The 18,109-nt window shown below is 40.4% G+C and overlaps 1 protein-coding gene across 6 annotated transcripts in view; it reads right to left on the bottom strand.

The window, feature by feature from the left end:
* Window positions 1–18,109, bottom strand: part of LOC117411146 (KH domain-containing RNA-binding protein QKI) — a 170,894-nt gene that overhangs the window by 12,140 nt on the left and 140,645 nt on the right. For 4 of the 6 annotated variants that reach the window (XR_004545769.3, XM_034018343.3, XM_034018340.3 and 1 more), the window contains exons 5-6: window positions 2,038–2,125; window positions 222–515 (exon numbers count right to left, since the gene is read on the bottom strand). Coding sequence is in view for 5 of the 6 variants with exons in the window: in XM_034018343.3 (XP_033874234.2) it covers window positions 222–515; window positions 2,038–2,125 (382 nt within the window). In the remaining variant the exon portion in view is untranslated. The remainder of the gene's footprint in view (window positions 1–221; window positions 516–2,037; window positions 2,126–18,109) is intronic. The other 2 variants (XM_034018344.3, XM_034018341.3) reach the window with 1 other exon arrangement.

Raw genomic sequence — 18,109 nt, 5'->3', positions numbered from 1 at the left:
TTAATGGGATACATAATCTGGTTTCATATCACACACTTCTGTGAGCTTAAGCAGGGAAAAAAGTATTATAGCCTAGTTGAGCTTTTTTGTATTGCAAACTAATACTAAAAAGGACATGTTTCCTGTAAGACAACAGTTGATGATACCCCTAATCCCTCAGTAGGATTGCACTGCTTGTACATGGCTGAATAAAGGATGCTTCAGAGAAGAGGCATGCTTACCTAATACTCCACTATGGTCGATGGGGTACTCCAGGATGGATGTCGCTGGTGCCAGTGTATATGGGTATTCGTAGGGCGTGTAGATTAGTCCTGCCTCTGGTCCCTGAGGGACTAGGGTAGCAGTCGGGTGAGGGCTTCCGTTTGGCATGACAGCTGTCTGAATCTGTCTAATCAAAGGCATTATGGTCGGGCCGGCTGGTGGGGTGCGCAGGGCTGCGGGCGGGAGAACCTGCGTGGGCCCTGTAATGATCCGAGGAGCCTGGGCTGTTGCTGCAAGAGAAAAGGCAAGGGCAGCTACAGTAAGCAAGAAACCCAAGAAGGGGGTTCAGAGGCAGCAGCAGCAGCAGCAGCATTGTGTGCAGTTAAGAGGAGGGGAGGGGAGGAAAAGAAAAGAAATACAAAGCGAGGAAGAAAGAGGCAGGGAAAGAAAACAAAGAGTCATTAGTAATGTGCAGCAATCATATTGAGTGCCAAAGCAAATCATTCATTTGCAGAAAGCAGCGCCTCCTCTCCTCCCTGCTCAATACACAAAGACACGTTCCTATAGATGTGTCAACTAAACAAAACATAATCCCGCACAGACGCTGGATACAAATGCAGCTTGTTAGAGAAGTTTGTAGCACAATGTAGCTAGTGACCATTTAAATCCGTCCAAAGTGATTCGGAGCAGTGAAAGCTAAGTGCAGCACTAAAGGGCAGAGTTGCATATTAAAATAGGAAAACAATTTAAATAGACTACTAGATAACACTACGATCTAATGAAAATGAAGAAAATATCTAGTTAGAAAATAATCACAATCACAGCACAGACTACAAATTACTGTAATACAAAATATCTTGACTACACTTTATTACTTGCTAACACTGGGCTTTGTTATCCATTAAGGATCTTGTATTTGTAATTGTTTTGATGGCTCTGGTGACTTTTATTCTGTATGCTACTTTTTGCAATGGATTGAAACCAAATCACGTCATATAAAAAGACACACATTTGCACCAAAACAGATTGGGTTTTATTTCGCAGGACGATTCAGGTCACTCACGGTAATGTTTTCCTCATAGCTCTCAGATCAGGTGACACAGGTTGAAACGTCACTAAAGAAAATAGTGGGTTATGGCAAAGACGCAGCTCTCCTTTCTCGTAAAGGTAAAGTAAACAGTTCTGTATTTTGACATTTCTGTTGTGGGGGGGAGGGGGCTAGCGGTAAATTGTGTAAGTTTCAAACTGAAATCTTATTCTGGGATATATTTCCATTCAGTTGTAAAAATACTATTAACTAAAAGGTTCAAAACTATAGATTGTGCACGTCCCTTGTTAGTAGCTGCCAGTCCGTTTTTCATTCAACAGTTTTTTTCAGTTTTCTTGACATTTTTTATAGGATTCGGTATTCGGTTCGGTATTCGGCCGAATCTTTTGAGATGGATTCGGTATTCGTCCAAATCTCAAAAACTTGGATTCGGTGCATCCCTAACAGAAATAAACGAATATCAGTAATACCAGACTCTGTCTCTGTCTTTCAGTCCCGAGTGTCTACACAAAACAGGATTTTACATTAAGGAAAAATAAATGGTTATCAACTAATGTCCCCGATACATAAACTCATTCAGCTTCTACTGCTGTTGGTCTAAACTTGAGATGCCAATGCCAAAACTACTGATTCTTTGTTTTTTTTTTACTTTACTATTTACCTTTGAGCCTCTGGTGTCTGAATATTGGGATTATGTTTTTTGGAGGGAGATTAAGATACTTTAAATTATACTCTCTAAGGTGATTACAGGTTTTGCCCCTATGCTCAGAGCATGAAGTCATCCTTACGTGATTTGAGGTTGGCGTCTCTGTACGTGCCGTTAAGAATTGCAAGCTCCATCAGCTGCATCTTTTTAAGGCTATCTTCACCCTCTGCCTGCAAGAGAGAACAAATATGAGAAAAAAGTGAGATTACTGACATTTTATGAGCAAGGGCATCCAATGAATTGTACTCAAGTGGAAGGAATTGAACACAGATGTGGAAAATATTCCTACTCAATTTAAACAAAGCATGAACACAACACTCCAAGCAAATCCTGTAAACATGTTCTGGCAACAATTACGCGATATAAGCTGTACGATAATTTGCTGTAAAAAATCTACTGGTTAAGTCTTAATGCTTAATGCAAGCTGACATCAACTGTCATACCTAAAAGCAGTGTATTTTTAATACAGATCTGTAGTTTCTACCATTTTGCTTTCCTGCCTCCCCTAAAACACCATGAAGGTCCATGACATTCAAAACTTTTTTTTTTTTTAATTACATATATTGATGAAAACACTCACAATTGTGAAGCAGTATAATGCAATTGATTTCTTTACGCCTTTAATCATTTTCTGCACATAAACAAACCATGTCTACAATTGCAGCTAAGCGATAACAGCAGGGTTCATCGAGTGTACACAGAGATAAAAGTTTCCCCAGCGGATACAATCCGAGAACGCAGGTTGTGGTTTTTATACATCAGGCTGTGTTGTGCTATGAATGGAGCCTTTCTGACATTTGTGTATCTAAACTTTACCTGTATAGCATTATAACATGGTAATAGAGCATTAAGTATTACCCAAAAGCAAGAAACCTTTCTTCTTATGATCTGGAATCCCAATTATAGTGAATAGCAGATTCATGAAATACACAGTACTACAGTGAATAGGTCATTGTATAGAATGGAATGGCTCTAGTCTAACACACACACACTCTTCTTACATTCCTATGAGCTTTATGGTATGTGCAGCAGCATGTGCATACTCTAAATTACTTTAGTCTATTGTATATGTCACCTTCATAATTGACAGACACTTTAATGATGCTGCAAAATGGTGTGACAAAACCCTGATAACAGCAATCGTGCTTTGACACCCCCATTAAAAAAAAAACAAAAAACAACATTTTAGTACTCCACATAGGTTATCCTGCAAACTGGGAGATGATTTGGATAGCAGGAGAATTTTTCAACAATGTTGTTGTTATGAAACATTCACAACTGTGACAACTCACAGTAAGACCTCGCATATTCGATGGCTCCTAATTACCACACATTCCCGCAGCTTATACAGTGGCTAAAAACATTAGAAACCTACTTACTTTTTTGCCCATTTCCTTACTGAATCCTATATGAGGATTTACCATGAATCCTATCTGCTGTGCTTGTTTTAAATGGTTACTCAACACTCTCATCTTAACCAAATAATTATCTAAAGTCTTTAGCTCAATTCCCTTTCACTGGATAAGCCCCTTTACAGACGCACTCATTTTAATGTGGGGGAGGGGGGCTAGTTTTATTGCAAGTCATCGACGAAGGTCATATTTTCTACAAGGAGTTTCACTGCACATCGAAATAACTGAATGTTTGCTGCCACACATTATGGCTACCTTTCCTGACTAGTTCTGAAAAATATTCCAGGCACTCAGTGGAATTGTGGAAGCCGTACAAGTGGCTGTATCATCTTCACAGCTCTTCCGATGACACTGCCAGTGGCATATAATAATCTGCTTCCAAATAAATAAAACACATGAATATTTTGACTTGTACAGCCATTCTACATCACACATTTTTTAACTCGATGTCAGACCATCTTAAAAATAAATATAATTTACCAGGACTACAGCGGCAGACGGTTGTAAGCACTTTTCTTCCTTTAATAAATATACTGAGAGACAACTGGCTCTGATTGTTGCTTTAACCAAAGAGACAGTACATAAGTTGGGTATTTTTGCATCAACTAGAGTCCTTTCTTTGCTATAAAATGCCAACACTGTGCATACATGGCAAAACAGCACAAAGAAGTGTAGGCAACATCTTGAACTATTTAATAAAGCAATAAGCAGCAGGTGAATATTTCAGAAGTATTTTTTGTATTGCTACAGTAACAGCTATTTTTTACTTTAGTAGATCATTATTAAATAATCTTAAAAGTAAAGCTAAAACAGAATTAGTATTTCATTTTGTGCACTATAAAATGACATGGCTAGGGTTCATTTCGATAGTTACATGTTCAATGCTGTAAAAATGCTGTATAAAAACAATTCATACTTGTGTTACATTTGTATCACCCTTCTGGAGATGGCTTGCAAAATGAATGTACAAAGCAATGTACAGGGGAGAAATAATATATATATTGGTGCTGCTAGCACTGTTTGCACGCATTACAAGATTATGATCACTACATCCATTTCAAATATTTTTTAAACATGGAAATCATACCACCCACATGTTAGGATATGCTTTACATCAGGGTTTAGTGATTCAGAAACCAGGTGTGCTGTGTGCATACAGTGTGCCATAACTATGTGTAAACAAGAGAATTGGAACTCTGATTATTTACTGGTGGAACGCTTCTTTTATTCAATATTGAAACAGCTCTAGGTCAGTGTTTTAGTTTGTAAGAAGTTAAAGATGCACCTGTTGCCAAATAAATAAATACAAATAAACACAGATTTTAAAAAAAGGCTTTCTGAAATGTGTAATGAGAAGCACACACCAGACTTGCCACAGACCTGTCCAACTTACAGTTTTTCAAAATAATTTTAAAACTACTACAGTTAAGTCAAAACCATGCTTTACCAATGCTTGCATTACTTATGATTTAGGCATATTCATTTAATGCAGCTGATTTGCATGTGAAAGTGATTTAAAATATGTCATATATACTGTAACTATAAACTCACAAATGTAATCATTTACCATTTAACTTTGTTGACCTGGAGCTAGACTATAGTGACAAAATGAAGCAGCACAGCCTTTTCCACGTAAACACAGCTAATGAGAATAGGTACAGTCGCTCTTTGTTACGCGTTACCTAAGTCAGTTCTTTCTCTTCTAATGAAAAACATAGGCATAGGAAATACCAGGTCAGTGCCAGTGGGTGGCACTGTTTGTTACACAATGGGCTGGAATCCACCAGCAGACTGGTGGTTTTCTCATCACCACCTTGCCTCCCACTTTGATAGTGCTCTGCAGGCACACAGTCTGGTGGCCTACTGAATAATTTGTCACAATCGCCTGCCTCTTTCTATTTTTAGCTGTCAGTTGCAAAGGTGTTCAGGGGCTTCTATGTCTACCTGATGCAGCAGCCCATATTAGACACTGACCACTGTCACAGACTGCCCCTGGCCCTCAGACTGCGCAGAGCACAGAGTTACAGAAACATATCATATATATTCCTCTGACCTGTCTCTCTCTCCTGATCATATCCCAGCTCTTCTGAAAATAACATACAGTAGATAGGAGCAAAATAACTCATATCACTGTACTGGTTATGAGATGGCATGGCCATGTCTCACGTTTGCTCCATTTTATTATTTCACTACCACTTGCTTGCTTGTTATAAGGCAGATCACAAATAGCACAGTATTACAATTGCAGCCCTGAATACAGCATTAGGGAAAGCGCTGTATTAGTCGGATCTCTCAAACCTTTGTGATTTGTTTTGTGCAAATGATAACAGTCTTTAAATAATACTAAGAATAATATAATCATAACAATTGAAGAAATTATTTTGATGTGAAACTAATCTAAATGTGTTACAGTAGAAAGTCAAAAGGAAAAGTTATATTAGAAGTACAGGTGATTAAATCTGTAGATTGCCATAAGCACAAGTTCACATAATAAAGTTTGCCCAGAAGCTGAATTTCAATGAAAATAAATTAAAACAAACTGCCCTGTGCGAGCTACCCTGTGTGAGCTACCCCGTGTGAGCTACCCTGTGCGAGCTACCCTGTGTGAGCTACCGTGTGTCAGCTACCCTGTGTGAGCTACCCTGTGCAAGCTACCCTATGCAAGCTACCCTATGCAAGCTACCCTGTGCGAGCTACACTGTGAGAGCTACACTGTGAGAGCCTTCGTTCTGCAGCTATATACTCTTGGCCTCATTGGCTGGCCTGTTCAAGTGCTCATTCACATCGGGTTCCATGGAATGCTTTTATCTATCTTGCATAAAAGAAAAATAATTCCACTTCTATTCAGTCAAGAGATCAGCATGCATTTGGAACATACTGTACACTACTTCCAGCAGACACCCTTTCTACACAGGGGAAACGATTTCACAACATGCTCTTTATAAATAGCGCTGGTATTTTGATGATCCCCAGGTGCCATTCATCACATGCACGGAAACTGTGCAATTCAACCAATACAATAGAATACCTGTTTCTTGTGAAACACAAATATATAACAGAAAAGCATTTTTATTGATTATTACAGCATTGGTAAATTACAAGAATAAAATTAATGTCATCTAGCACATACTATTTCTATTATAAAAACATTGAATTTGGGAATTAAATAGTTATTTTAAATCTATATTTTCTAGATCAATCTATTAATCTCATGTGTAATAAACTGAATATATATATGATAATTGACAGCTGTTGATTTTGACAGACAAATAAAACTCATTTTAACTCTGGTCTTTTTTTTATGTTGCAATTTTTTAATTAAATAAACTTTCAATCAGTGTATCTGAACATACAGATGCCGTAGTGTATGCTCAAGAGCTTGCATGCGCTTCACAATACTGCGGTTTCATTCTGGCTTTTTGCTTAAAGCTTTTTGTGATCTCAAGCTGTGATACTTATGCGTATCCTTTGACAGATATACAGCACTGTTTTTTTTTTCATATAAAATAACAGTAGCAAATTATCTATATTGTACAGTTGCTTTGTATTTTGAAGAAGAGGTACCAAATAAAACCAGTACTTTATAGTGTCTGTCAATGCATACAGACAAAAGTATTCCTCAACCTTGCCTAGATTTTGTGACATTCGATTTCAATTTTCAGTTTTGTGTTGCTGTTTCTATTTTTTCCCTGAACAAACACAAATAGCCAATTGAGCACAGAATGCCAGCATGAAGCACAGTATGGAAGCATTTCCATCAGTGTTATTCATCCATGACAAACACAAAAGCAGATTAGTTGCACTGATTATTTTCTTGCAGCATTAAGAGCCACATCAGGTTTGTTTTGAACATACAATGACATACCATCAAAGCATAGTTGCATGGTAATGCCACGTTTCCACCTGCACCAAAACACTCAATCACACCCCTTTTCAATATCAGTGGTCTACAATCTGCAACTGGTCTACATGTTTATTATTTTCAACAGTCCCAGGTTTAACACCCTCTTCTGTCATTCCTTGCACTGGACACTTATTACAGAAGGCAGCTTTCTACATCACTTTGATTTGGAGAGACCAACTTCAGCCAGCTCATAATCCTAAATGCAGCTGACAAAGTCTAATTTCAAACCAATTACTGATGGAAATGTACAACATGTGGTATTCAGCACAGGTTTGGGGTTCAGCCAGTTTGGATGATGATTTGAGCTCTCGGTTTCATGGAAAATTATTGATTTCTACAATACTGACAACCAGGTGGCTGTTCTTCAATAACCCGGTCTGTAGAACTGCCTCAAAAGCACACTGTGGATGTGCAATATCTTCAAAAGGCTGCGTTTCCAAAGTGTTTTTCGAGAAATGTTTACAGGGGGAAAATGTATACCTTAGTGGACAGGGAAGAAGAATTAGCATCATTAATTTTTCTGGGTTGTACAAACTGCTTATCTTCTGCAAAACAAGCCCTCAGCTCAGAAGATCTGCATAAACGACTGTGCTGGTTCGCGTGATAAATGTGTGGGCCATAATGTTAAAGATGCATTGGGGAAAAGGGAGCTTGCCAACATTTTCTAATTTTCCAATCTGACCCAATAAAAATGTATATTGTTTCAACTTCTGTCTTACAAATAAACAAAGTTTATGTTTTTATTTAAAATGTTGCAAGTTAATTTAGCTGCAACTTTGCGTTAGAGCGAGGATTAGGTTTTGGATTAGGGCTAGGGTTAGGGTTGGGGCTAGGGTGAAGGTTAGGGTTTGCATACAGTCCCTATATGGTCGGGACAGTCCCGATGTCCTAGCAAATGTCCCGCGTCCTGATGCATAGAAAGAAAGTCCCGATATTTACCCATAGAAAAAATAAATCATTTATTCTGCGCAGTAGTTCTTCGTGCGGCTGACACATCTGCTGAGCACTAACTTATACAAAGGTAAGAACGCTTCATTATGTCTATTTTTATGATGGTGGTGTGGTGTTGAGTTGGGGGATACGTCTATTATATTATAATATATATGATCAGCGTCCCACTGAACAGTTTCCAAATGTTGGCAAGTATGGGTTTGGGCTAGAGTTGGGTTAATTGACACCATTTATTAACAGGAAACACTTTATATTGTGTCTCAAAACAATGTATTTAATCTATTAGTTTATTTTAGTTGTTTGTCTTCTTGGATTAAGAATCCTGTTAAGACTGCAATTTTCTGGCAGGCAGATTTTAGGGGGAAGCTCAGTGGATTATTTAGTTTTTAACTGGAAATTGTTTCATTACAGCAAGTCCTGCAATAAAATCTTGCAATTCTGTGTCTCTATAGAAAGAAGACAAAGTGGGGTGCAAAAAAGCACAGAAGCAATTCATAAGCACTTTGCTTTCTTTATCTGTTTTTAGTTCATCCTGGTTAGGGAATCTACAACTGTATTCCCACCACCACAGTAAAGTTTATAATAAAATACAATGCTGTAGTGTCTGTCAATAACATTGTTTAAGTGCTTTCAGAAAGCAATACTTGCCTGTGCAGTTTGTTAACATTTGCAAAAGGTAGTTTCTACAGCAGCTGCTTAAATAAGTATTTTTTGAGTAAATTAAAATTAAAGCTGAGAAAAAGGGTTACATAAAAAAAGTGCATTAAGATGGATGGCTTGTCCCAGCTTGTTTCACAACTGTCTGGGACTTGTATTCATTCCCTGTTTAGAAATTACAGGAAACCAAGATGAAGAATTATAGCTGCAAGCATGTCAGTCACATGACCTTCTCTTTGAAGGCCCAGCAGCTCAGGACAGCGTGTTGCCAGGGGGAAGGCTTTCTTTCCTATTTACTGAGCTTTCTCTTTCAGCCTGTACCACACTAGTGGCCTATTATTTTACAGAGCCTGGGATAAAAACTGTGGCCCAGGATTTCCAGACTGAGATTGTAAACAAAGACCCTTTTGATGATTACTCAGTCTCAAAGAACTGGGTGACTAAACACTCATGTGACCAGCGAGTTACATTCCGTTATTCACAAATACCACCCTGGTACATGGCACAGTTCTTTAATAAATATATATATATATATATATATATTGTAATATAGCGGGTTGTGAGAGACGGCAGGGAGGGGGTTAACCTCCCTGCAAGAAAAAAAAAACTTGTGAGAATGCACCGTTTTGTGTTGCTTTATTGTTTTGTTAATTGTTTAATTGTTTTATTGTTAATTGTCTTCCGCACCTGGGCGTTATTAGAAATTAAGCCCAGGTGCGGGAGTTTAAAAGGAGTGCAAGCAGTCTGCTCGGGGCTGCTGAGTGGAAGGAGGCAGTAGGTGCGCTGTCTCCGAGTAGCCAAGAGAAGAGAAAGTAAGTGCTGTTTAAACCAGTGTGTTTGTGAAGACGGGTAAACAGCTTAGCTGTCCCGCGTTAGTCAGGGTGTTTCCTGTAAGTCGAGTTAGTGCTCAAGAAGAGCTAGGTGTTATTTTGATTTGGTGTATTTTGTTTGTTCCTGTTTATTAAAAAAAATTGCGCAAACGCGCTTTAAAAAATCCATTTCTGTGTGCGGGTCGATTCTTAAAGGGGCAACGAACCCAAGTGGGTGAGATCGTTTTACATTTGGTGGAGAATGCGGGCACCCCTAAGACCCAGAAATATGGATTTATGGGAACTGATCGAGAAGATCAACCGCAATACAGCCGCTCAAAGAGAGCAACTTAAGAGATGGGAGAGAGATATGGGGTTGGCCCCAGTGAAGAGAAGGGAGCCAACAGAGTTGGAGCTGTTGCTCCAGAAATGGGAGCAGGCTAGCGCAGCTCCGCAGTCTCCCGAGCCAGAAAGGGAGGAGCTGCCGCTGCCAGAGCCCAGAGGGGAGGAGCCGCCGCTGCCAGAGCCCAGAGGGGAGGAGCTGCCGCTGCTGGAGCCCAGAGGGGAGGAGCTGCCGCTGCCGGAGCCCAGAGGGGAGGAGCTGCCGCTGCCAGAGCCCAGAGGGGAGGAGCTGCCGCTGCCAGAGCCCAGAGGGGAGGAGCTGCCGCTGCCGGAGCCCAGAGGGGAGGAGCTGCCGCTGCTGGAGCCCAGAGGGGAGGAGCTGCCGCTGCCGGAGCCCAGAGGGGAGGAGCTGCCGCTGCCGGAGCCCAGAGGGGAGGAGCTGCCGCTGCCAGAGCCCAGAGGGGAGGAGCTGCCGCTGCCAGAGCCCAGAGGGGAGGAGCTGCCGCTGCCAGAGCCCAGAGGGGAGGAGCTGCCGCTGCCAGAGCCCAGAGGGGAGGAGCTGCCGCTGCCAGAGCCCAGAGGGGAGGAGCTGCCGCTGCCAGAGCCCAGAGGGGAGGAGCTGCCGCTGCCAGAGCCCAGAGGGGAGGAGCTGCCGCTTCCGGAGCCTAGGGAGGAGGTGACAAACGTACCTCCACCACAGCCCCGACCACCACCCCTACGGTCCAGTCCGGTGTCGCTGCGTCCAGTCCCTCACCCCTTGCTCCTGGACACCCTGTCGGTTAGCCTGGACCTCCCTTCACTTGACCTGGAGCCCAGGAGTCGGCAGGATCGGGCACAGTTCTCCACCTGGTCCCCTGCTCCGCTCCTCCCGGACATTAAGACGTCGCTGTGCTGCTCCCAGACGTCGCGTACGCTCCCCCTGGTCGCTGCGTCGCTCCCCCTTGCTGACCGGACGTCGCTGCACTGGGTCCCAGCTGCAGACCTCTGCCCGCTACTGCAGCCTCCAGTGCCCCGGTTGTCGTGCCGGTCGCCCCTGACAAACCGGTGGGGTCCCTCGTCGCCGGTGCGCGGTTCCTACCTGGCTGACCCAGGACGTGGACCGATCCACCCTCGAGTTCGCCCGTGGAGGAGGGCGAAAATTGACATTTATGGACTCGAGGGTGGGTGGTTGGGTTTTAGGGGAGGAGGTGGCCGTCTCATGGCCGGTGTCTTGGAAAGACAAGGGGGGGGATATGTAATATAGCGGGTTGTGAGAGACGGCAGGGAGGGGGTTAACCTCCCTGCAAGAAAAAAAAAACTTGTGAGAATGCACCGTTTTGTGTTGCTTTATTGTTTTGTTAATTGTTTAATTGTTTTATTGTTAATTGTCTTCCGCACCTGGGCGTTATTAGAAATTAAGCCCAGGTGCGGGAGTTTAAAAGGAGAACAAGCAGTCTGCTCGGGGCTGCTGAGTGGAAGGAGGCAGTAGGTGCGCTGTCTCCGAGTAGCCAAGAGAAGAGAAAGTAAGTGCTGTTTAAACCAGTGTGTTTGTGAAGACGGGTAAACAGCTTAGCTGTCCCGCGTTAGTCAGGGTGTTTCCTGTAAGTCGAGTTAGTGCTCAAGAAGAGCTAGGTGTTATTTTGATTTGGTGTATTTTGTTTGTTCCTGTTTATTAAAAAAAATTGCGCAAACGCGCTTTAAAAAATCCATTTCTGTGTGCGGGTCGATTCTTAAAGGGGCAACGAACCCAAGTGGGTGAGATCGTTTTACAATATATATGCGCTTTGTTTCAAATGGGCTTGCAATTGAATTATTAATAGTGTTACTATAATTATTAAGATACATTTTAATTGCTGGAGCTTTCCTAGTAGGAATTTAAATATAGAAAGCAGTGACACAATTGGTAAATGCACCCGCAGTGTTTGCCTCAAGTGCGAAGAAGACCAATCCATTCGGATTACTTTTGATACTCTTCTACATCTCATTCGGGACAGTTCATTTTATAGCTATTGCGCAACCACGATCCCTTTCATGCAACAAGTCCTTGCAGATTTTGAGAATGCAGGTGTAAACAGCTTTAAACAAGAAAGGGGAATGTCATATAAGAATATTGAGAGAATCATAGAATACAGCAGTGTACCAAAGGCGCTGTCCGAAAGCGAATGGTCTGTATCAGTAATATGGTTAGTGTTTAAAACAATGTGGTACTGAAACACAGGAATGTTTATATATGTCAATCCAGTGCAATAGAGCTGTATTTCTTGTGGTATCTACTGGCATGCAAACAAAACCACAAGAACCAGGGGAACTCAGACAACCAAGATCAGGTCAGCTGAGTGCACAGTCTATTACAGATGCAGTTCAGTGAACTCATTTTTTGAACTTCGCAGTCTTCACAGTCTTTAATACACTTTCACACATCACCATGAAAAAAACCTCATCTTCAATTCTATTTAATTCCAGATTTAGATTGTTAAGGTACCTTGGATTACCTTTCTATTCTTTGCTTTATGTCCTGAAGACTTTAGTAACTATTATACAATGAGGGTTTTCCAAAATGCATTTCTAATTGGGAATGTGTGTGCGTGTGAACTTCCTATTATAGAAGTAATAACCATATAGGACCTAAGATAGTAGCTAACCTAATAAAAGCTTATGTGTCAGTGATTTATTTATTTATTTACTTTTCAATCCTGGGGCTTCCTTCCTCAGTAATTAGATTTAATTTTTAATGCCTTCTGCACCGATACCCCACCAATGCACTGTGTATGTAAATGATGAAAGTGACCCTGAACCTTTTGAAGCAATAAAATATTTGCCTGTAGATTACTGTAACTGATCTTATTAACTGCATAATATTTTTTAGAGGCTCTTTAGTTCCATTCACAGGCAGGGGGGAGACAACAAGATCACAGGATGAGAGCGGGTGCAAACCAGGGACCATACGATTCCAAGTCCAGCATCTTAACCACCGTAAAAATAACCAGGCTTACTTGCATAAGCGGAATTATCGCCTAACATGTACTGCCTCCTCGAATGATTTCTGAAGTGTTCACTAAATGCTGTGACCAGCAGACATCTGCCTCATGTAGCAAGTGAACATAACAACGTTTATCTCTCTCTTGCTGTTTTTGCCATGATGCACCCTATACACAAAACAGTTTTAAGGAATGTTTTGTTAATGATGGTTTTATGCCCATTTTGTTTAAATAAATCATGTTTACAGATCATGAAACCTTTTTCAGCTGGGTTAGAAAATAAATATATATATATATTTTTTTTAAACTGTTAGGAAAACATTCCTTAGTTAGAAGCAGGGACACCAAGCGCAACACGCTATAATCTGATGCTAAAATAAAGGGTGAACTATTCAACCATCCCAGCAGGTTGCAATGCGAGGGCTACTTTTTACTTTAACTGTGTTTTTCCACATAATGGTGCAGTACATGGTTAATTCTGCAAATGATGCACTGCACTTAGACTATTTCCTGTTAATGCAAAACTTAGCAGGAAGTGGAAAAAGGGAAGCACAGAAAACTTTAGTTTTCAATTCTGCATTTACAGTGCATTTTATGAGAACCAAATATTTAAAAGAATCACACTAAACCACACTAACAGCAGTGTGGCGTAGTGGTTAGGGCTCTGGACTCTTGACCGGAGGGTCGTAGGTTCAATCCCCGGTGGGGACACTGCTGCTGTACCCTTGAGCAAGGTATTTTACCTAGATTGTTCCAGTAAAAACCCAACTGTATAAATGGGTAACTATGTAAAAAATAATATGATATCTTGTAACAATTGTAAGTTGCCCTGGATAAGGGCATCAGCTAAGAAATAAATAATAATAATAATAAACTCCAGATCTGTGCAAATGGAGCTTAAGATGACATTCTGTGCCCAGAAAACTAGAATTACAAAAAACAAAAAAATAAGTCTATATTAGTGTCTCACAAGAAAATGCACCAGGACCTATGATTTAATAACATATGTATTTAATTTGTTGAGCAGTATAATGTAATATAAAGCACAATTCCCATTTACTGAAATAATTGTGAGTTTAGTTGTATGTGCTAAATCCTGGCTGCTTTTTCACAGCTTTGACTTGGAGTTAGGATGAAACATACACAAGCTTGAACACCGGTATTTTCCTTAATCAGCTTAAGGCAAAGTATAAAGGGAAGAGAGCGAGGCTGTCTTTTCAGTAGCTCAAAACAAAAATGTAAATGACTCATTTTTCAGAAGTAAATACTCCACGCTGGGAGATCTCAAAATCAAAACTGCAAAAACACTAGGCATCAAATTCTTCAGGCTGGCCTGATCTGGGGGCAAGATGTAATGTTTGGTAGCAAAACACAAAAAGAATAACGTCTTTTTTTAATTCTCTCACAGCATATTCTATCAATGGAAATGCATGCTTTACATGACAGAGACTGCTCTGTATTGAACTGAACAGATGGAAACCCAGTCAAATTATTGTGGGCTTAATTATGTTTTGTTCACTAATGCATTGCATGTCTTTGATTGATTACCAGTTAAAATAATATTTAAACTCTCCTGTATAGCATCAGCTGCAAACAGAACTGTAATATATAGATATATAGTATTAGAATGGCTGGTAACCAAAGTAACCTTGCATTCAGGCACGTCTTACATTGGTCTACAAGCTTTCTAAAAAAGAGGAGGCTGTGTGGTCCAGTGGTTAAAGAAAAGGGCTTGTAACCAGGAGGTCCCCAGTTCAAATCCCTCCTCAGCCATTGACTCATTGTGTGACCCTGAGCAAGTCACTTAATCTCCTTGTGCTCCGTCTTTCGGGTGAGACATAATTGTAAGTGACTCGGCAGCTGATGCATAGTTCACACACCCTAGTCTCTGTAAGTCACCTTGGATAAAGGCGTCTGCGAAATAATAATAAAAAAGTGTTATGCATATGTAATTCTTTCTGAGGAATGTGTTGATATGTTTATTAAATTAAACACTATAGAACATTTTGGTGTTGTTAATAAAGGCACTGTAGAAAATACCAGATTCTGCCGAGTCAACACCCCAGTTTGAACGATTAAAATATTTTCACCATTAATTTCTGTTTTTTAATAACCATGTGCAAATAACGCCTGAGGGGAAATATTGTGGTCCACGTGATTAGAAAAATTAGAAAAGCAGTTGCTCTGTGCATTAATGATTGAGATACAGACTCCGCAGTCCGATTGATAACGCTTTCCTGTTACGCTACAATCCATATTTTGGATTTGTTTATTTTACTGCAAGAGCTTGTAACTCAGGCATTTTTTCCATTGAACATTTTAATGCTATAATGTTACTTTGGATGCTAATTTAGTGTTGTTTTTTCGCACTGGACACTGCAATTTCTGACAAAAAAATTCACCTACCTATGTGGTTTTTCATGCACACTGTAGCTTTAAAGTTTAATGTTTGTTTTGTGAAAATATTTGAATTGTATTTCACCAGTCAATAAATATGTTAACTGCACTTCTTGATTCGTTTGCGTGGCTGTGTGCTGTGCTCTACCTTTGAATTTTAGGCATGCCTGTAAATGTAATCTACCTACCTAATGTTAAAAATACTCCCTCTGCAAAAATGCTGTAATTTCACCCCTGTCTGAGTCAACGCCCCACCCCCACACACACACTTTGGCCTTAACGACAACTTTACGCACCCTGGGCGTTGACTCGCCAGAATCCGTTTTTTATGAAAAGTAAAAACTTTTCTTAAATGTTTCTAAACTGTGCACTACTCATAAAACTGTGTTTGGTACAACTGCATGGCTGTTACCATGTGTTCATTAAGGTCAATTCATTAAGGGGCAATTCATGTGTGATACTAGAAATACTTGTGACTACATGTAATACAAATCTTCACTGTATACAGCTGATAAAGCAGAAACATTCAATACACTGACTGTGCTCCCAGCAAACACTCAGAGGTGTACTGCCAGTGACCTTGTTGCAGTTCATGCAATAAGCAAATCCCCAAGTCAAGCATGCATAGACATAAGAGTGGAGCTTTTATTGTCACACTAATCATGTGTGCTCTGTAGTGTCAAGCAAACATGATCCATGTTGCTGCCGAAATATTCAGTTTGTTTACCAACCATGCCTTACAGTAGGACAAAGATAACCCAGCGGGTCTTCGCTGGAGCAAGTGCAGCACAGTACTGCATGCATTTGCATCCAAAAGGGATTTACATTACGGAGGAAAACAGTTAATAAGGTGGAAGTGAAGTGGCTGAAAATTACCAGATGTCAGGGTTGTTCACTTGAGACCTAATAGTCACCAAGTCAAGCTCTGTACTTTCTGTAGGGTCCTATTTTAAGCATACTATAGAGCAATGTGAATTAGCACAAAACTATTAGGAAGTCCTGCAAAGAGCTGAAAATAACAGGCACAAACATTAAAGGTGCATCCATGTGAGATATTAAACGTTCAGGTTATTTATTTTTAATTCATTACATTGTAATCAAAGAAAAGACACCCCCAATTTTAATCGAGTACAGATATTCGAAGATGAAAGCATATGATGGACTACTTTTGGTTAATGTTCTTTGAATAGCTCCACTTAATAAATGCCAATTCCTGCCTGGCTGTTGAGACAGGCACATGTGGTTATGGACTTACAACCAGTTCTAAAAATGCCATTTTCAATAGGAACATTTCAAGTCGTAAGCCTGCGACTCTGCATAGTAAATTCGTATTTTAATGGCCTTAGTAAGTACAAACAGGCCCACTTGCCGAGAATTGTTCTGTAAAAGTCTGAAAGACAACAACAAACGGGTTGGCCTAAAAAAAGAAAAGCAAACTTCACAGAAGAAGAGACCCACAACATTTCGGAAGAAGTACTACAGAATGCATCGGCTTTCCTTGGAAAAGGCCCAAGTACAAAAAATTGTAAAGAAGAAAAAAAAGAAGGAATGGCAAACAACTGTTAATAAAGTTAATGCTGTGTTGAAGGCTTCAAGAAATATTGCAGACAAATTAGCAACAACAACAAAAAAAAACTATGAGGGGCACTGGAGGGGGGCCCCCCACTAACATACAATTAACCAGTGCTGAAGAATGTGGGTCCGGAATCAGTAATCCACATCTGATCGGGAGAGTCGGTGGCCATGATATTTTAGGACTCAATGAAGTGTCGCAGCCAACAACATCTGCAGGTTTCATTGGCACTTCAGCAGAACCCCAGCTGGCAGTGTTGCTTGCAGCGGACATAGGAAAAACAATGTATTTATTTACTCTCTTAACTAAAGCAGCCGTTACCTGACTGATGCATTTAGACATTGACTGGCAGAAACATCCCCAGCTGGTATTTGGAAAGAGCCAGCTGTGTAAAAGGTTAAGGCAGCAGTAACCTTGAGGTGCACTGGTATGACACAGCTCCTGGCAGCGGCACTCTGTAGATCGTCCATAACACAGATCTGCGATAGCCTGTTTATCAAGCCGGTGTCGCTGTAAGACATGTTCATCTGACTGGTCAAGAAAGGTCACTGTGGTCCTATATACTTTATCTGCAGGGTATCTCCTCCTTCTCCTTTCCTCAAGCTTTCTAAACTGTAGAAGGCATAATGTCATGTTTGTTTCACAATTCTAAATAGCTCTAGCTGTGATTAAGTTTGTGTTTAAGTACAGATTGTGTCAAAATCACATATCCTGTCATCAATTACAAACTTAGCACAATAATGTTACCTTCATTATCACATTTCACACAAACCCGGCTATTCTTAATAAAATGCTTTTTTTGAGGCTCATTGCAACAACTGCGACTCATTTAGAACCACTCAAAGCACACCCGAGTCAGAGACGCAACACGGTGAAATGTAACCATTGATTGAAAATTGCAGATAAACTGGGAAGTGGGACAAAAAAAGCAGGGAACGCCCTGAAACTCCTACAAAGTTCAGAGAAAACCTTGCACTGACACTGACTACAAAATTTATTGTATTTCTTGCTCTTATTGTATTACTTGTATTGTAACACTTGAAATGTATTTGCTTACGATTGTAAGTCGCCCTGGATAAGGGCGTCTGCTAAGAAATAAATAATAATAATAATAACAAAGGCAAGTTTTTTAGTGCAACTCTGATATTGAAA

Source organism: Acipenser ruthenus, chromosome 6 (genome assembly GCF_902713425.1).
Source record: "Acipenser ruthenus chromosome 6, fAciRut3.2 maternal haplotype, whole genome shotgun sequence".
Taxonomy (NCBI): Eukaryota; Metazoa; Chordata; class Actinopteri; order Acipenseriformes; family Acipenseridae; genus Acipenser; species Acipenser ruthenus.
Note: the sequence above shows the minus strand (reverse complement) of the source record. Positions and strands in the feature narration are given on the sequence as shown.